Raw genomic sequence first — 20,565 nt, forward strand, 5'->3', positions numbered from 1 at the left:
TTGGTTTATTCTATTGCTCCACAACCTTGTAAACAGTTGTTTCCCCCTCTCCCCCTGCCCCACAGGGGTACAACTACTTTGTCAAAAGGTCCAAATACTCAGAAACACTTTGCCTATATTAGCATCCTTCAGCACTCTTACTGTTCTCAGTTGTTGCCTTACATTGCTATCAAAGTCTGCAAGGTTGCTTGAAATTGCAGACCTGAAATTCCATCAGACTAAATGTAGTACCAGAGTGGTATTTTATTAGGTGGAACTACAAACTGGTGATTGCATTCACCTGTTTCAACAGTCCTGGTTGTCAAATGACAGTACCTTGAGAATTACTGTGTCCCTAAGGAACTAGATACAGAGTGGGCCGATTGCCCAGTTTTCAACAGGTAGAAAGGTGAAACAAATCCACCATCTGCTGGTCCTCAGAATTTATCTTTCCTGACTTTTCTCCAGCTTCTTTCTAAACAGTCGTGTGACCATCATTCCTTGTTATTCCTGCCTCTCTGTCCCACACTACCACCCTTCTGCTTTTTTGCCACCCAAACCATTAAAAGCAGCCTGCCTGAAAGAAGCATTCTCAACTGCAGAAAATTCAACTTTCATATCCCATATCTGCACTCCCATTTGAGTGCAAAACCCTCTCTAGATTACAGATTACACAGATACAGCACAATCTCTTTAGTTTTGAAGAATCACTGTGCCTGCCCTGCACTGCCATGTGTTCTGCTCCCCTGCCTAGGCCTGCACTAATGCTTCCAAAACTCCCATGCTTCATGTATGGTCACTCAAACCTAGAAAAACTAGGCACCAAAAGGGGTTTGTGCACTGTTTGGTAAAGACTGCAGTTAGGATCAGTTTTGGAATCCAGTTACCAGTTGCTCTGCTCTTGAAGGTTTACTTTAAGAGTTCTCTGTAGGATTGCATCGGCCACCCCACACCTTCAAAGAGCTCCTCGAGAAACTCTGAGGGTTTATTCAATCAAGAAATTTGTCCTCTTACCACCTGCCTGAGAGCCACCCAACAGTCTTTACATAACACACCCAAGCAAGCTGCTTAAGTGTATTTTTAAATTTATGACAACAACTGGGGTGGGGGGAGGGGGCGGAAGTACTATCTTCACTTCTGAAATATCTTGTACTACAAAGTACAAGATGTGGGAGAAAAGTGTAGCATTATGAGATTTATTGTACTTCAGACTGCAAGTATAGAAAGTTTCCTTGAAAACTGCACAGTAAGCCAACAGAAAGTGAACACATGGGAAGCCTCTGCTCCTCTCTGGTTCCTTCTATCTCAGAGCTGTTTGAATCTTTACCCTCATCACTCACTCTCACTTCTTGTCGTTAAGGCTGCAAATCAGTACAGCTAAGGCTGCAAATCAGTACAGCTAAGGAAGAGTGTGAAAATCCAGTCTGCCACACGATTGGCAGTCATTTTTGTATCTGCAGGGTGTCTTCTTATCTGAGAGATAAGCCATGCTGGAAGTCAGTTTAGTAAACTAGCACTTCCACAAGCACTGGCTGAACTCCCAGCTGAGCACTAAATGCTCTCTGAATTTGTATCTAGAAGGCTAGGTAAGAAAATACCACCTCAGGTACAAGGCAGCTGTCCCCCTCCACATAACATCTCATCTTGTAAAATTACCCTCTGCTTTGAAACACCTTAATCTGAGCTTCCAATTGTTTACTCTCCAGGATGCAGATAAACAACTCCAAACTTCAACTCTGCCTCCAACTCTGCCACAGCCTGGGGTAAAATCCTTACCCTCTACAGCTTTGCTTTTGCCGCTTGACCTGGGACAAAAAAGGGGGGGAAGTTGCCAGATTTTCATCCATGACTATGACACTTTGCCTTGGCAGGAATTTTGTTCAATTTCATAGTGCTGGTCAATGCTCTTGCTCCTTCCTGTCTCTAGGGTGCTACTGAAGGAGAAGGGGAAACCTCAGGCAGGACCACCAGCACCACAACCACGGGGCTTGGCCAGTCTCTTTGGGACAAAGCCAGAAACTCCAAAATTGTTTAAAGCAATGCTTGGAGGAAAAGGAAAAGAAGGTCTTGCTAAGCTGCTGCAGCTGAAGAAAGAACAAGACACTCAGGTAATGCCACAGAAAATAGATAGTTCCAAGTGCTGAAAAATACTTGGCTTGGGTAAACAGAGTAGATGAAAATGCTGCCTTACTGCAATCAACAGCAAAAACTCCCAGTAGCTGAGATATAATCCACTGTACCTAATCTCACTACTTCTAAAGGTTACCTCAGTTCCTGGACCTGTACTCTCTGCAGAGCAAACAAAAGCAAAGAAAAAACAAGGGGGGAAAGCAAGCAAACAAAAATCCTCAAAAGTAGATTTTACAGAGATCCTAAGGGCATCTGATCTTCTAGTTTCGTGTAAACACCAGTAAATGCACAAACATCTCAACACAGCAATCTGATCCAACTGACTCAAGCATATGGTGAACTTCCCAATTCCAAGTCCAGTCTCTGGTTATCACAAATCCTAAAGACACACAGCTAAAACTGATTAAATCTCTCCTATGCAGCACTTAGGAGAAAATTGCTATTTTGGTTGGTGAAAAATAATTCCCACCCGACGTTCTGAGAAACATTAGTAAGAACCTGCTCAGTTCTACAGCTTAACCCAAAGGTGGCAGAATCCTTTTCTATCTCTACAGCTGGACTAGCTATATTTTTATTTAAGCTAAAGAAAAAGCTTTGCTTGTAACAAACTCATGATTTGAGCAGAAACATTGCTCAGTTTAAGGTGCATTTGTAAACTGCACAGCAAATAAGTTTGGCCAAGGAATTGGGGCATGAGGCAATATGTCTAGATTTATGTAACACTTTTTCTTTCTGTACTAGTGTAAGCACAAGGGAAGGCAAGACCTAAGGGTTAGATGCCCCAAAATGTGTCTGATTGTGCTGTGTAACCAAGAAGTAGACAATATCACTATCTCCAAGATTTTCTGAGGTTCTGTGCTGACATTCCAATTCTGAAGTTGCACTTCTCATTTAGAAACTGATTTTCAGCATCTAAAACCCAAGTGTATGTTGCACACCATTAACCACAGCATATACAAAGCTACTTCCTGAATTTCTTCTGCAGCCTTAGAAAACATTTAACTTTTGTTTCTAGAAACCTCCAGCTGATGCACAGAATGAGCCTCCACAAGAGGAGAAACCTTCGCAACCAGCAGCCTCATCTGCGCCCCCTGCACAAAACAAAGAACCAGATGCAGCTGATAAGCCTAAACCTGCAGACACACAGAGAAGAAGCTCTAAGGAGTCTCTGATCATTAGTATGTCCCCATCCCCCAGAGCAGGAGAAGGAGAGATCCTTACAGTTGAAGTTAAAGAGAAGAAACCCAAGTAGATGGTGCTTTGGGCTGCAGTCCCATCTACTGTCCTGCTTAATTCAGAGGGCTTGGGTGGCTTCATTTTTGGGTACAGAGAATAAAAGTAGAGGCAACTCAAGCGAAAAATCTACCCCAATTCCTCTTCCTCTCTCCCTCCTCCTCTGACACAATTGGACAAATAATTTATGTGCTTACCTCTTAGTCTTGAGGCTGAAAACGTTTGTTGCAATAGGAACTAGATTGTACTTCAGGACCATTTGTTTCTTGTTTGATCCATGCTCTCCCTTACCTCTTACTCTGTCTTGTTCTTGCTTCTCCTCTTCCCTCTCCTGTTTATCCTCGCTTTCTTACTGCTGTTCCTCTTGCTCTGTTTGCTCTTAACTTTTGTGTATATTCTTCTCTATTTTCTTTTCTGCTTTCCCATAGTGATCCTTTTTCTTGTTACTGCCCTAATGCTGCAGAGGCTCCTTGTGTTTCTCTCAATCCTTCTCTTCCCTCCTCTTATAATCAGTGACCTGCTTTTGTGACCAGCGTGGCTCAGTGCAGAACAATGTGATGTTAAATGTCTCAAGATGGTTTAGCTTGAGACAGAGGGCTACAAAATTAAACCAGTCAAAAAACAGACCCACCAAATCTGCAAGGGGAAAGCAGAATTAGTGGCAGCCCTCTGAAAGCAGAAGCATCTGCTCCAGTTGTCTTTAACTCAGGTGAATAAACATGGTAGACATTTAGATATTGCCCTCCCCATCCCAGGAGTGTCCTTTAACTTTGGGCTACCAGTTCACACACTTCATCTTCTCAACGGTTGGAGGCGTTGCTCTTTGAGGAGTACTCAGTTGATATGGACTAAAACTTTGCAGAATCTTGGGATCTAAATTGGGCACTTCAAAAATAAAGGCTCTTTTACAATAAAACCAGGATTTACACTTTCTAACTCTGGTGCATAGTTTCAGTCAATGTTCCAGCCATCCACCCCCACTCACAGACCTCAACTGATGCTGCACAGCAAGGTCCATGCTTCAGTGGGGCTGAGCTACATCACACCTGTGAACCCAAACACATCCTTAATGAGGAGCACAGCCGGGAAGGATACAGATCCCACACTGTCAGTCTTCTGCAGCGACCCATCACAGGAATGAATGATGTATTAAACAAAAGGCTGAAGTGGTGTTTAAAATTTAATTTTCAACTACTTTTTACTTCTCCATGGGTCTGTGTCTTTTCTCTCTCCTTTATCCTCTTTCTGACCTCCCTGGATGATCAGTTCTGGAAAACAGAACTATTATGCAGAGAGTAAGCCAAGCTTCACAGCCCCTCGCCTGACTAGCCAACCAAGGAAGGCACCATGCCTAAACTGACCTTGCACTTAGCAGCTATGTGGGATCCAGAGAGCTATGCATTCTACAGGCAGATTCTTTAAAGCCTTTCAGCTTCTCTAATCACAAACAAATCTGTCAGCCCAAGGAGAATCAGTGGGAGCCTCGCCTGAGTAAAAGCTGGATGACAGAATTTTGCATGTTGTATATTCCACACATCCTCTGCCATGACCATAAATCAAATCTTATTCAAAACAAAGTTCTGCTGTGGTAGTAGTGAGGTCAAGGTTTAACTGCTGCTTAAGAAGAACCACCTTTAATTGTATGCTACTTGTTGTTTGGTGTGTAAGATAAAAACGATGTCACAGCAGAGGTAGAGAATGCCAAGATAGATCATGAAAGTATATTTATCTATTGCACATCCAGAGATATCTCAACACAATCTCACAACTAGAAATATTGCAAAACTGCTTGACAACTGCAGCCTTCTGAGACTATTAATCTATGAATTGATTACAAGATATGGGTCTCACATCTGGACCTTTTTGGTTGGTTTTGGTTGTTTGGTTTTTTTTTGGGTTTTTTTTTGAGAGTGCTGTCAAAACATTATGGAAGTGGGGGGGGAAGAAAAGAATCACTGCAAATCAAACAACAAAGAACCAAACACAAACAATCCCCCCCTATTTTAACTTTGTTTTATTAGTAACCAAAGTTTTCCCTCCCTGCCAAAGATCTGACCCTCCTCCTGCCTACACAAATGCAGGCAGCTTCAAACATTTTCCCTAGTGGGACATTAAAGGTCATCAGTCACATACTGACATGTGTTACAAGGTAAGGGCTGAGGCTGTAGAGTTACTCTGCAGCTCTTCACATCTCAGGTCCACAGGTAAGAAAGCTTGTCAGTTCTGTCTGCAAAACTACCAAGTGAAGCACAGCTCACAAGTTCCTTAAACCCAGAATGAAATGTGTCAGTGGCAGCAGAAGATCATGTCCACACATAACTAACATCCATCTGGTTTTCTTTGACATCCTACTTGCAGTTGTTGGAATACTTTTCCCCTTTCCAGAACTCCTCCATTTTTAGGGTTGATCAGGGGCAGGAAGGATCCCGAAATCCAAACTGTAACTATTTACAGGGTTTTCACCAGAAGGAACAACATAAGTAAGGTCAAGAAATGTACTAAATCATTTCAGGAAATAATTCTACTGTGTGGCCACTTGACTGGTAGAAAAGTCCTGAGCACTTAGAACAATCAACTTCCAGTGTGGAAGTTCACTCAGGTTCTTTACAGCATCACTGCCCACTGAAATGCTGTGGCTCTAGCGTCTCCATTTCCCTATAAAGCATCTCAGACTTCATTCACTACATGAATATAATGAAACTGAAGGGTTGAGTAGGACAATGGATTTGAAAACCAAAAGTATCATAGTATCATTCAGGGTTGAAAGGGACCACAAGGATCATCTAATTCCAAACCCCCTGCCATCGGCAGGGACACCCCACACTAGATCAGCCTGGCCAGAGCCTCATCCAGCCTGGGCTTAAACACCCCCAGGGACGGGGCCTCGACCACCTCCCTGGACAACCCATTCCAGGGTTTCACCACTCTCATGGTGAAGAACCTCCTCCTCACATCTAGCCTGAATCTCCCCACTTCCAGCTTCATTCCATTCCCCCTAGTCCTATCACTGCCTGAGATCCTGAGAAGTCCTTCCCCAGCCTTCTTGTAGGCCCCCTTCAGATACTGGAAGGCCACAATTAGGTCACCTCGGAGCCTTCTCTTCTGCAGACCGAACAGCCCCAACTCCTTCAGTCTGTCCTCATAGGAGAGGTGCTCCAGCCCTCTGATCATCCTTGTGGCCCTTCTCTGGACACGCTCCAGCACCTCCACATCCCTCTTGTAATAGGGGCTCCAGAACTAACCAAAAGTAACCAAATCCCTCTGTGTATCTCTACTTAAAATGCAGATACTGATCAGACAAAGTTTTGGAAAATCTGGGACCTGAAATGGGATGCACAGGAGGTCTCTCATGGGGGAAAGAACATCAAGCAGTCACTGCCCAAACAGCCCACTTTCAGAATACCTCCTCAATAGAAATCACTATGAGATGCTTTATGAAACATACTCTGCATCTTCATAAGCACTGAGTGAAAAGGCATTTCTCCTGTCTTCTGATAACACTTGTTATGAATCCAAGCTGCTCAGCCTGCGGAATACTTACCACAAGAAGCACAAAAGCAGTGTTTGTTGACACACAAAAAAATGCAGAACACAAAAGCACAACAGCAGAAGAGGATACTGAAATGATACCTTTAATTCATAGGCACTGTAAATCTGTTAACTTCATCGGAATTGAAATACACAGAAAAGTAAAATTTTCTGGTTACAGGTTATTTTTCTGCCGCACTTCTACTACAATCAGTAAAGGGCAAAAAGCAGCTGATCCCGGAGTGCTATACCTCCTCTTTGGCACCAGGTGGCGCAAGTGGCCTACAAGCACATTCACAAAGCTGGCAGTATTTGCTTTGCCACCCTCAAGCTAATAAGGCTTTTTTTTTAACATGTAAAAATGAAGAAAAAAAAGTGGCACAGCAACAGTCACTCCCTTTACCCTTGACTCACCATCTGCTTTGTTCCTTTACTCAGAATATTGCTGCAGCTTAACTCAGAAGTTTCCAAAATTTTCAACAGGCATTAAGCTGAGCACTTCTAAGTAACTGGAAAATGTTTCTTGCTGCTGTCAGTTCTGAGAGACATTTACATAGAACAGGGCATGCCGAGAAGCAGGTGTCTCTGATCTGCTGTTGAATTCCCTAAGCTTAAGGAACATGGAAGCACTTTTCCAATACAAGATAATGATTTGCTGCTGTATGTAAAGGCTGTGTATAATCAGCGTTTATGTATGGAACACAAACAAAACATCAGGCATTATTTTAGATGTAGCAGATACTGGGCATAATACCTATTAACATACTTAAATGCATTTAAATAGACATCCATGGCAACTCAGAACTGGGAACAGAACTCAGAATTGTTTCTTGGCAGATACTTCAAAGGAGATTCAGTAGTATCCTCTACTCCTATCTGTAGCACTCATTCACTTCAACCAATTTAGACAAAGTACTAATGCTGCTCCCATTTCTCTGTGTACATGGAGCATGCTGCTGTGAAACAGTTTACTGTTCCAAGAGCATTCAATATCCATTTCCTGCATTAGGATTTAGGCTCATCAGAACTACTTCCTTGATATTCATATTTTGTGTTGTGCATCTGGCATGACACCTCATCATAATTTATATCTAAGGCAGTAACATATTTGCACTAGTGATAAGAAGATGTCTGCAGATTATAAAAAACAGACATGAATTAAATGAAAAAGAAGTCTGGCTTAATATGAAACAAAATCTCTCTTACTTCATACTCTGTTACTGAAACTATTCAGGAACCCTTCTACCAAGGAAAATGGAGTGGAGAGTAACACATTGTCATGACTAATGACTGTCTGCAAAACATTTGATATGTTTTATAGGATGTAAGGACAAAGTAAGTCCATGTCAATACATCTACCTTTCATCCATTGATGTTAACATGAATTCAGATTTTTACCAGGATTATACATTTTTTGGGGGTGGGGAGAAATATAAACAAAATAAACCCCTCAGAGCAGCTCCAGCAACTAAAAACAAGTCACATACACACACTGGCCTGGTGTGATCTTGAGTGTCCAAGTATGAAAAGTTCACTGTTAGTGCACAATGTTTGTAAGCTAGACTGTCCAGAACCAGATCTGTCAGACACTGACCTCTAAACCACTTCAAATGCAGACCTGCAAAACTGATGTTCTAGACTGGCACTCTGGAAGTGGTAAATTGAGACCTTTCCATCCTCTTACCTTGCACACACTGAGAGGATCAGAAGAGATCCTCAGCAAGCAGTATGCACTGGCAGACAAAAAAAGGTTCATCTGTCCACTACGCAAACACAACATGATTTACATTTGGTGCAATGAAGACAAAACACAAAGCAAGAGAATAAACCAGAAATTGTGTGCTCTAGAGAAACACAGCATGATTATAAGATTGGAACTTAGAGACTTTATGTTATCCTGCTGGAAGGGAAGAGGGAAGATTGTTTTTTGCAGGCACTTTTCATTAATGGGCTCACGGAAAAGACACATAATTCCAAATACGAGAACAGCAATACAAGCAGCACTTTCAAGAGCTGCCTATGCTTGAAAATATGCACCTAGAAATCAGATAAAACTAACTAAAAGTGAGTTCTCACTTCACAAAGGGCCTTTTAAAGATCAATAGTAATTACTGGTTTCAGGGCAGGGGGCAACACCAAAACCCACCAAAAAAATCTCACCAGAACAAAACCTCAACTAAAAGATAATCTGGAATTCCCAGCCTTTACAGAAGTAGCTTCCAAAGGCCATTAGTATTCTTCTGAGATTCACCCAAGTTATTCCTGCACTACCTTAAGAGAATGTCTGCTATAACAGTATATAAGCTTTAATGACTTGTTTGGCTCGTGTTCACACAGCCCTGAATCCCAGGCGCTGGCCAAAGGCTCTGAAGAGGCAAATAGGAGGCAGAGGTGCAAGGAGGGCCTTTGTGCTCTCTTCTGGCACTTGTATAGTTATGAAGCTCCTGTGATAAAGATCTGTGATGGCAGACACAGAAGCCTGAGGTATTCCAGATTTGTTGCAGCACATACAGACCTTTACCTGTTTGGTGGGGAGAAACCCTCTTTTTCACTTCAGACTGGTTTTATGATCACTGAGAAACTGCAGTCCTCAGTACTGATCACCACATAAGTAACTGAACACTCCCACTGGCCGTATTTACCCAACAGACAACTGTTCCAGTTCCAGCTGTTCTCCCCCTTCTGTGTGCATATTCAACTCAAATGAACACCAAATATTAACACAATTACAATCTTGTCCCTCAAAAGGCAGACTTGGGAAAGTGATTTGCAGGCAAAGCTAAGAGAGGTTACCATACAGGTATAGCTGTACACACACAGGTGTGTATGCATCTATGCAGAAGTATCTCAAGAACCAGCCTGTAGAGACACCAAGTGAAGTGAGGACAGTCTCAGCTCGTCTGCTCAGTCCCTTCACTTTGCAGCAGGATTCTGAGGAGGTTGCAGTTTGTAGGTGCTGAAATAGTTCACCACTTGCTGAGGGACTTCTGCCAGGACACACTGCGCCAGAGCTTCTTTTGGAGCCTTATAAAAGAAAGAACACCAGGTTTCAGTTTCTACCAACTCCTAGCAGAAATCCTGACAACTAACAAGCACCTCCTCTCTACCAGTCCAATTTAAAGCCTGACATTTTACAGAGGACTTTAGACACTGCCCTTGTGGGACAGATGGAGGCTTCCCTGACATCTTTATCTTCCTGCTCCCATTATCAGGAGCCAGCTGGCTGCCTTGTTCTACTGAGGTAGTAGAAGATGAATGTATAAAGAGCCATGGCTGAAGGTACCTCCTGTCACATGAAATACACATGCCCCATGCAGACATCAAACCTCACCACTGTAAACACACTTCCCCTACGTGCTGAAGACAACCTTTCAGGGTCATGCCTCATCACCTGCAACCTTGTGCACCAAGTCTCACCCACAATAACTATGGCTACAGAGCAGCTGGAGATCCTGGGTTTACTACAGGCTAAGTAGCCATGTGAAAAAACAAAGTGTCCCTTTTTCTAGAAACTTAAAGCATGTGGACATAATTTTGTACTAAATACTCTAAATGCAAGTGCATAAGTCATTAAGTATATTTGGTATTTATTTTCCTCTTTCTCCTTGCAGTTTGCCTGAGCTGCTCTGAGATTCAAAGAACTTGCATCAAAAGTAAAAATACAAAGGCAAAATATGAAGGGATAACTTATTAACAGTGTTAATACTAAGAAACAAAAATGAAAACATCTTAGGATAGACATAAAAATATTGCTCCTATTTTCCCCATCCTGAGGAAATATGGTCGTTTTGTTGGGGTTTTTTATTTCATTCAACTGTTTTTCAGCAATATGCCATTATAAGTGAGACTTATATTAGCCTGTACATATTTTATTGGGTTCTACAGCAAAGAATAAAAAGTAAATAAATCAAGGCTCCATTCTTTCATTGCCAATTTTTAAATATACATTTCTTTAATGAAAATGAACACTATCACCACTATTGTGCCCCCACACAATTTCTCCTGATTACAACCTTCCAGATTTAGCCCTGGATTTTAACGCTGCACTAAAACGTGAGACTAATCCACGTCTACAAGTGGGTATCCACAATAAAAAACCCAGAACAGAACACTTCAACATAAGCACAAAACCACAGTTAAGTTCTTCCCTGTGAATGAATAACATCCCCATCTGTTCAATCAGGTCTGAGGCATAATTACAAAGGTCACCATTTCCCTGCAGCAGCTTGTCAGAAATGGGGTGCTGCAATCAGAAATGGAGCTGCTTTGAACGTGACTCAGCTCACCTAAAACAAATTCTACAGATGAAGTTTTCTGTCCCTTTTAATGTTTCAGCATTTCATAAAGACTTCTCAGACATCAGAGTCTCTTGTCAGAGATGCTGCAAAAGCTTAGGACTACATTCAGGATGTCCCAGGAAAGCCAGCATACCTCTACATTATTTTTTAAGCATACCACTAAGATTACTTACATTTTGGAACTTCCTGAACGGGACAAACTGTACAATGTCTCTGACAGCTGCTTCTCCTGATGAGGACCTAAGAACTCCATTGTCACCATCAAGAAACTCCATAGCATCAAAGTCTGCTCCTCCAACACCAACAATGATGATGGACATGGGCAATTTTGAAGCATTGACAATGGCAGTTCGAGTTTGATCAAGGTCTGTTATCACACCATCTGTTATGATCAGAAGTATAAAGTATTGCTGTCAAAACAAAAAGCACCAAGTTATGACAAACACAAAACACACAGGCACTCTCCTATATGCAAAGGCTTCAATTAGACTTCAATACCTGTGTAATACTGCAAGAGTTTTGAATAGAAGATACCATAGAAGTGCCATGTCTTTATTAAGTTCATATTTCAATTCTGAAGAGTTTTGGTCAATTTAGGAGAGAATTGTTAGTTAGCTTTTAACTTATGTTAAAATGTTATGAATTATGTTAGAATCAGTTAACTTTTATGTTAAGGGTACGAAACACCGCCAGCTGCCCAAGTAAGTACTTACAAGCTTAAAAGACAAAAGTAGTATTTAAGTCAGAAGGAGGGATGGGGGGAAAAGGGCAGGAAAAACACACATGCTACCATAAAACACTTACAGATGCTGTTTGCTGCTGTGTAGCTGCAGCAGCAAATCTCGCCACGTGATTTATGATTGGAGAAAAATTGGTCGGCCCGTATAACTGCACTTGAGGGAGACAAGCTCGATATGCATCAACAATGCCTTGGACTCCTGAAGAACACAAAGAGAAACTATTAAGTTTTTCATACTAGCTCTGGGGCTTGATCTTCCTAAAATACTGTTATTTATCACTTAGTCAAAGTGGTGATGCAAAGATGTAAAACTAAGCACGATGAAGACAAAAAAAGCTCCATGAGCAGTAGAGGCCTTCAGCTTGACCTGTGCTTAACACACATGCTTGCCATGTCTGGCTTTATGTGAAGACAAAGGCTAAATACTGCATGCTCCAGTGAGTGTAACTGAACTATAACAGCTCTCTTCACCTGGCAGCTTGTGGCAGTCATTGTGGTCAGAGTGTGCACGCTGAACTGGCACTAGAAACATCGTACTCAAACCAGACACCTTCAACACCAGCAGTGAAGCAGAATGAAGTGGGTTTTCAACATGAAAACTCTTCCAAGCTTACCTCCGCTGTACCCTACACCCCTTGAAACCCCTTCCTTCCAAAGAGAGACTGAATGCTATTTCTAGTAACTCAGAACATGGTTCTAAAGTTGCTTATTGGTGCAGAACCAAACTCATTATTTAATTGGAACAACATTCTTCACACTCCTCTTTTAAGTGGTTTTTAGCCCTTCAATCTCAGGCATTTTATTCTCTAGGTCTGATGTTACTTTTGCAGACTTACCATGACAGAATGGGTTTGATGGGTTAAAATTTAATGGGAACTCATGTGACACCTATCAATACACAAAAGACACAGTCAGGATTGTATATAGTATTTCCTCCTGAGTAAGTGCTTCCCCTCGTCTTACGTAGTGCATTTACATATTCCATTACCTGAAAGGTAGGAGGAATTTGTGCACCAAATCCAAAGGCTGGAAACATCTTATCTCTAAAAAAAAAAGGCAATTTTGAAGAAAAAGTGAGTGCCTTCCTTTAAATGATGTCATAGTTCAGTATGTTTGATTAATCTGTGATGGTTTTGATCATTAAAAAAAAAATGTTTTTTACTAAGCAGCAAGCAGCAAAATTAAATGGAATTTTCATGCACAATGGTGGGGGAACTATTGTAGGACCAAAATCAGTCTTTATCAGCAAATTGGCAAGAATGAACTCATTGAAATTAATGTTGCCCTTTACATCACAGATGAAAAGCCTTGCTTGCATGCTGTAAGCACAAGTGCAGTAATTACGAAGTCTTTTTTAGCTCAGAAGTTCCATTCTGATGTACCTGCTGACATCTTCAACACTGATTCAAGAAACTAGGCACAAATCTACATCCATCTAAACAAAATATTTAAACAAAAACACTAACACTTACGTATCATAGTCCTGAATGACCATGCCTACAGACCAGATGGCTGTCAGGTATTCATTCACTCCATTAGGACTGAGGTAATGCAGAGAGTCAGGAGAGCGAGGGTCACCATTGGAGCCTGTGAAATCTATCCCCACCTGCCAAATGCAACATTTACATCAGTTGCAGTTAAAGGCAAAATTACGTTTCTTATCTCTGGCAAAGCCAAGGTGAAAATCGTGAAGGAGTGGTAAACAGCAGTTACCAGGACATCTACAAATCAGGCACAATACTTAGACGTAGGTTTCTTAGAATATTAACACTGTTAAAACCATGGCACTCCAAACACAGCTGCAGCTCTGTCAGCTTTTCACTACTTCCTTTCAGTTACAACTCACAGTAGCTCTTTCAATAGCTTTCATTCTGTATGTTGCCTATATGCACCTTCAGCCTCAGAAGTATGACTAGCAAGAAACCAGAGAACCCTAGAGCCATCTCCTTCTCTAACCTCATTGGGTCTTTCTGCTTTGGTGATGAGGCACTTCAGCAGGGTGAAGACACCTTATTGTGATGTGTGCTGTATTTGGTTCACCAACTACATAACTTAAGGGTCCCAACCCACATGATGGCTTCTGTACGTTGCTTTCATTAAGCAAAGGGCCTTGAAAGCCACCATCAAGGGCAAAAGCAAATGGAAACAGAGAGGAAAACAAAACACAACCAAACCTGCAGTAAAACAGAGAACTACAAAATTCTCATTGGCCTCCATCCACACAGCTCTCTAACTACAGAACTTTGTGCCTTAGCTAAAGAAAACAATTGTTTCTAAACAAACTAAACGGCAAATGGCTTTCCTGCTCCATGCTACACAACCAAAAAAAACCCTAAACACACCACAACCCCCCCTCCCCATAACCCCCCAGAAAAACAATAATCAAATGAAGCACACAGGCAACTAATTGCATACTTCAGTTTGTTCTGAAACTCAAAAGCTTCTTTATATGAATGGTTTAACTTACTGTGAAATTCAGCTGACACCCACCCATGATGTAATCAAGGAAGGTGCATTCCACTATGATCTAGAAGTTAATGAAAAAAATTAGTGCTTTTTTTCCTCTTGAACGAGAGAAAACCACTAAGTATTATTGCAGCAAATTTGGGGATTACAGATTTGTTATCTTTACCCATGCAAAGCAGAACTTCTACTCTACAGATGCCCCCCCCACCCACTACAGTGAAGACTACGTTTATAGCATGTGCCGTCACAGGCTCAGTGCATCATGCTTAGGCCTTGTACAAAGATACAGACAAAGCATCTCCAAAAGCTCCATCATTTACAAAACCTATTATGACAGATTTTAATTCACTATGAAACAGTGCAGTGTCTCAAGAACTGGTAAGCAAATTGGTAAGCAGCCTTTGCCATATAGATGGCAAGACAATTTGAAGGGACAGGGAGGACAGACGTGATTCAGCTGTCAGTCTCCTTATATGAATCAGAGCCCTTAACTATCTGGATCTTCCAAGATATTTGAAAGTTTCTTGATATTTGAAAGATTCTATGATTCTTGGAGCTTGATGGTGAAGACATAGTATCAGTCAGGGTTGGAAGGGACCACAAGGATCATCTAGTTCCAACCCCCCTGACGTGAGCAGGGACACCTCACACTAGATCAGGCTGGCCAGAGCCTCATCCAGCCTGGGCTTACACACCTCCAGGGACGGGGCCCCAACCACCTCCCTGGACAACCCATTCCAGGGTTTCACTACTCCCATGGTGAAGAAATTCCTCCTCACACCCAGTCTGAATCTCCTCCAGCTTCATTCCATTCCCCCTAGTCCTATCACTACCTGAGATCCTGAGAAGTCCCTCCCCAGCCTTCCTGTAGGCCCCCTTCAGACACCGGAAGGCTACAATTAGGTCACCTCGGAGCCGCTCTTCTCCAGACTGAACAGCCCCAACTCCTTCAGTCTGTCCTCACAAGAGAGGTGCTCCAGCCCTCTGATCATCCTTGTGGCCCTTCTCTGGACACATTCCAGCACATCCATATCCCTCTTGTAATAGGGGCTCCAGAACATTTTAGATGTTACAACTGAACACTTGAAAGCAAAGAGCTGTACATTACTGACCTCACAGCGCTTAATGCTCACAATGCCAGAGTTTTTATAACTCTTTTTCTTCTGTCTTTTCTTTTCATTGATGCATTCAAACTCCACCTGCACAAATGTAAACAAATCCAACAAAAGCACTATAAATAATATAATTTAAATATAATTTATGCAACCATGTTTAAAATTCTCCAGCCCAGGACTGATACTTTGGGCTTGTATTGAAAATGCATTTTATGTTAGTATCAAGCAAAATTAAATCCAGTCTATCCAAAATCAGCAAGAAAAACCTCCACTGTCAAAACAGCAATCCTCTCTTACAATTACATTTGTTTAGACAACTGTATTTCAACCAAGGAGATTTCCTAATACTTTCTCTCCAAGGTTTCTGCTAAAAACCTTCTTTTGTTGAAGACATGGTGGGTCAGGCAAAGCATCACTGTTCCCAGCAGCCGTGGCAGTAACATACCAAATAAGAGCACATTTGTGCTTTCCAAAAATCAGTTACTGAGCCTTCAACAACTAAACCAGTACTCAAACCTCCGTGTGCAATCAGCAGCTACCAGGGTTAAGCAGCTCCTGCCATCATACAGTCATAGTGGCACACTGCAGCATGCCTGGTGCATAAGTAGTCTGAGAAGGTATTCCTGACATGCCTTCTGGCTCAGTGCCAGAAACAGCTTCTGTTGCCTTCCTTTAATTATGTTCTAAAGAAGTGATCCTGCAATTAATCTCAAGTGAAACAAAACAGCACTAACAAGGTCAGCACCTGAGAAGGCTACATGCCTCTTGTCTGCCTTGTTTTCTTGTGATATTTCACCACCAGAATCACTTCTGTTTGATGGAAATTGTCTTACAGGGACTTGTTTTGTACCAGGTCAATTTGTGTGGTACTCAGTAGTGACAGCCATGAGACAGAACATTTATAATTTTTCAATTACATTTTGTAATCCTCCAACCAGAGCTCACTAACACCGTGTCACAAGCCTTCAGGGAAGGGAAAAAAGTATAAAAAGTCATCAGTTCTCCAGAGAATGAAAGCCACCCTTCTTCAGTCATATGAGATCAGCTCTCTCAGCAACTGAGAAGAGTCACACCTATACTCACCCCTGCTAAACTTCAAAGAAGTTCTGCCAAATACCCCACAGGTGCAGCTGTGCAGAAGTGTGGGAGTAACTGGGAGCATATAAAGTCACCCTCACCATGAAGAAGTGTCTTCTTGTGTTGAGGTGGAATCTCCTGTGTTCTAGCTTGTACCCATTCTTCCTTATCCTGTCACTGGGCACCACTAAAAAGAGACCATCACCTTCATCTTGACACTCACCCCTCAGATATTTATAGACATTGATAAGATCCCTCTCAGCCTTCTCTTCTCCAAACTAGACAGGCCCAGGCCTCTCAGTCTTTCTTCAGAGGAGAGATATTCACATCCTGCAATCATCCTCAAATTCTCCTTTCAAGCAGGTCCCTGCCTCTCTTGAATTGGGGAGCCCAAAACTGGACCTAGTACTCCAGGAGTGATCACACCAGGGCAGAGCAGAGGGGGAGAAGAACCTCCCCAGACCTGCCGGACACACTTTTCTTAATGCACCCCAGGATACCTGTGGCCACCTTGGCTACAATGCTCCCTGTTCTATTTTTGCAGTCTGTCTTTTGACACACTAATTTCTGTATTTTGATGACTAGTGGCATTCATTTGTGCTGACAGGTATTTAGATATGCCATATAAAAAACTGTAACCAAGATATTAATCCTGCAAAAGTGGATGCACAACATAAATGCTGAGTCAGCCTCAGCTACAGCACCTCTGTTAAGGTGTAGCCTAACACAGCTTCCAAACCTGCAAGTCAAGTGACATAAGTTTTGCTCCACAATGAGTGAAACCACAAAACCACACAGGCAGCTTAGACTGTGCAAGACTTACAGGTGAAGACCGAGATGCTTCCTTCAGTTTTGACATGGTGGTTTGAAAACTTCCTATGAGATCATGAGATCCATCACCATCATAGTCATAGCACTCAACCTACAATGAAGCATCATTCAGCGTTAGTAACAGGAACGGCCCTACCGAAGCAATAGCAGAGTTGCATCTTGAAGTGACAGATGAAGATTAGTAAAAGCCAACACACCCAGTTTCAGATCAAACCTTCACTGAAGTGAAGGAGAAACAAGAACAGGAAGCAGTGTCAGGTCTCATGAGCAAGTAACATCAATTACATAGAACTACAGTTTTGGAATGAGGAGGTGTTGGAAGAGTTGGAAAACAACGTAGGAGTTCTGATGTCATCATGGATTAAGAGACTTTTTTTTTTTTTGAGGTATTAAAGGAAATTTAACTATCTCTGAGCATCCAGCTAAACACTTAGTAAATCAGTCATTCAGCTATCATGGGAGTTTTATTAATACACTAATATTCCTTTATCTTCAAGATAACTCACAATTCGTAAGCATGTGAAAGCAGCTCTAAATCTACAAACCAGACTTAAACTTCTTATTCCTTTCACATTTACACAACCATTACGAGCCACACATTGTGGTTCTGAATGACAACAAACATTTGTCTTTTCCTGTATTCAGTGTTCAATGCTAAGTTTCACTATCCAATCATCGCATCTGTATTGGGTTGAACTGAGGTGGAGTTAATTCTCCTCACAGCATCGTTCTAGTGCTGTGGTTTTTGCAGCAGTAGCTGATAACACAGCAGTGTTTTGGCTACGGCTGAATCCAGTATCCAAGCTGTGTCCTTTCAACATTTCCCTGTCCCAAGAGTACACTGAGGGGTGGGCAAAATCTTGGGAGGGGACACAACTGAGCCAGCTGACTCAGACTGGCCAAAGAGGTATTCCATACCATATGATGCCAGCTCAGGTATAAGAAGGAAGTGAAAGAAGGAAGTTTGGGGATTCGTCCATGGCATTTATCCTCCCAAGGAACCACCAAGCTTAGAGAGTCCTGCTTCCCGAGACCAACCACCGTCCTGCTGATGGGAAGTAGACACTAACATCTCCCTCTCTGCTTTCTTTTGCTTCTGCATGGTCTATTTGCTGTTTGCTTAGTAGTGTTATTAAATTGCTCCTATCTTATCCCCGGCTTCTGTTATATTTTCTTTCCCTTCTTCCCCTGTTCACTTAAGAGGGGGAGCGATAGAGCAGCTTGGTGGGTATCTGGCCTCCAGGCCAGAGCCAAACCACCACAGCATCTTTTCACACCCCAACCCAAAGGTTGGCAGAACAAGTCAAAAACACATTTTTTTCCCCCCCTTTGAGAACTAGCAGTTTGAGTGAGCATAATTTTACCACTGCTACTTTATAACCCTAGTACCCTCCATTTTGTTTCTTTAAAAGCTCAGCTTAGAAAGGCAGTTGGGTCTTTTTTTTATGTAAAAGATGCCTATTTATCTATCATAACATATGCCAATTCCATCCACTTCTGGTATTTCATTTGTTTAGCAGAATAGACATGTAAGCTCATTTAATAATTCAAAATACACAATACAAATAAAAAGAAATATTAATAATAACATTAATAAATCAAAAGCCATAGTAAGAATCCCCCATCATTTGAAATCAAAGTTTACCTCAAGAAAAAAAATTCCAAGTATATATGGCTTAAACCGAGCAGCTATTTTCATGTCTCTATATCCACAATGAAAAAATGGTGCATTTTTGCTCAAGAAAATATTTATCTGATTACTTGGCTACTTCATTTAGGAATAAAAGAAAAGTAACACAAACAACTTCAACACAAATTTCAGCTTCTGAGAGGAATTAGCTTTCTCACAACTCATGGTAATGTGGAAGCACAAAATGCGAAGTGTAGATTGCGAGTTCCACACTGTGCAAAGCATGTCTCTGTTGCAGTTTGCATTAGTCCTGTAACATTTTGGATGCACTGAAATACAGAAATGCATGCACGTGGACTGATTATCAACTGAAGTTTCATGGAACCAGGCCCAGACACAACAGGCTAATGTGCTTCTGCCATGAAATGTGAATTCTTTTGAATACCATAAATTAAGCCAATCAAATACTCAGTGAATGCTTCAGTATCTGAAAGTTAAAACCGAAGACAGTTCCTGAGCCAATAATTTATGATACCTGTTCACAGTTAGCACACTTGTTTTTCCCTTTAGAGCCAAGAAAGTTTGGGTTTATTTAATGCATTTGACACATCTAAGCCAATATCCAATACTTTGTCCAAACAAGCTACAAATATTCCTTTTGTTCCATGTATACTCCCCGCACACACAATAGCGCTGGGGAAACACATGATAAAACTGCCCATGTATTTTTCCCCAGCACAATTAGGCATGCTTGCTCCAGATGAAAGTCTCACATTTTTAACACAGCAGAATTTCACTGACTGCAAACACACTCGCATGGAATACAGAAATCAATGCAGAAGATAAATCAGCTTCGTTTGTGCACCGCTGGGGATACACAAACTAAGCAATTAAATAGGTGAAAAGTCACTCATTACAGAAAAGCTGGCAGGTTTACTTACTCTGACAAATAGCCCATTATGTATTCAACTGTGCACATACAAAAGTGTTAGAAGTACTGCTTCATTCTTCAACAACAACATTGTACATTCTGTCTGCATTTCGATGTTTGAAGTGCTAGAGCCCAGATTTCTAATTGTGACATAATCCTACCGCCTGTCTGCAAAACTAACTGCGCTGGAAATAAACCCACACTGCCCTAAAAATAGAAACACACACCTACACAAGATTTCAAAGACCAGACTCTGTTGAAGTGATGACTTAACTCCACCTAGACACACTTCAACCACTGATGTATAGTTTTTAGTGCAGCTGTTTACTGAAAAGGAGAAACAGATTTGCAGGACGCGGAGATGGAAGAGCTGTCACAGCTCTTCTGAGAAAAAAGGAAACAGTAAGGAATGCAAAGGAAAACATGCAGAAATAGTAAGCAAAGCAGGTTCAGGGCTTCCAAAGTTGTTCATTAGTCTGCTCTATAATTATGTATTTAAAGCCATACAGGTGCTTGTAACACCCAGATCCGTGTGGCTGTTAAGCATCTTTCAGGACTGCCTGAAGTCATATGACTGATATCTGTTACATGCAGATCATGCTCTCATT

The 20,565-nt window shown here is 41.7% G+C and overlaps 2 protein-coding genes across 6 annotated transcripts in view; one reads left to right on the top strand and one right to left on the bottom strand.

Moving 5' to 3' along the window:
- The window catches only part of CNGB3 (cyclic nucleotide gated channel subunit beta 3), a 51,954-nt gene extending 47,421 nt beyond the window's left edge, over positions 1–4,533 (top strand). The window contains exons 17-18 of the mRNA XM_068158514.1: positions 1,907–2,087; positions 3,125–4,533. Coding sequence (XP_068014615.1) covers positions 1,907–2,087; positions 3,125–3,361 — 418 coding nt within the window. The 3' untranslated portion in view covers positions 3,362–4,533. The remainder of the gene's footprint in view (positions 1–1,906; positions 2,088–3,124) is intronic.
- Positions 4,534–6,958: 2,425 nt separating this feature from the next.
- Positions 6,959–20,565, bottom strand: part of CPNE3 (copine 3) — a 29,893-nt gene continuing 16,286 nt past the window's right edge. For all 5 annotated transcript variants that reach the window (XM_068158519.1, XM_068158515.1, XM_068158516.1 and 2 more), the window contains 9 exons: positions 17,389–17,487; positions 15,486–15,572; positions 14,375–14,434; positions 13,380–13,513; positions 12,896–12,950; positions 12,744–12,795; positions 11,973–12,106; positions 11,342–11,578; positions 6,959–9,894 (listed from right to left, as the gene is read on the bottom strand). In XM_068158519.1, the coding sequence (XP_068014620.1) occupies positions 9,784–9,894; positions 11,342–11,578; positions 11,973–12,106; positions 12,744–12,795; positions 12,896–12,950; positions 13,380–13,513; positions 14,375–14,434; positions 15,486–15,572; positions 17,389–17,487 (969 nt within the window). In that variant the 3' untranslated portion in view covers positions 6,959–9,783. The remainder of the gene's footprint in view (positions 9,895–11,341; positions 11,579–11,972; positions 12,107–12,743; positions 12,796–12,895; positions 12,951–13,379; positions 13,514–14,374; positions 14,435–15,485; positions 15,573–17,388; positions 17,488–20,565) is intronic.

Source organism: Melanerpes formicivorus, unplaced genomic scaffold (assembly GCF_026170545.1).
Source record: "Melanerpes formicivorus ecotype bairdi unplaced genomic scaffold, bMelFor1.0.p_v2 SCAF_40, whole genome shotgun sequence".
NCBI classification, from domain to species: domain Eukaryota; kingdom Metazoa; phylum Chordata; class Aves; order Piciformes; family Picidae; genus Melanerpes; species Melanerpes formicivorus.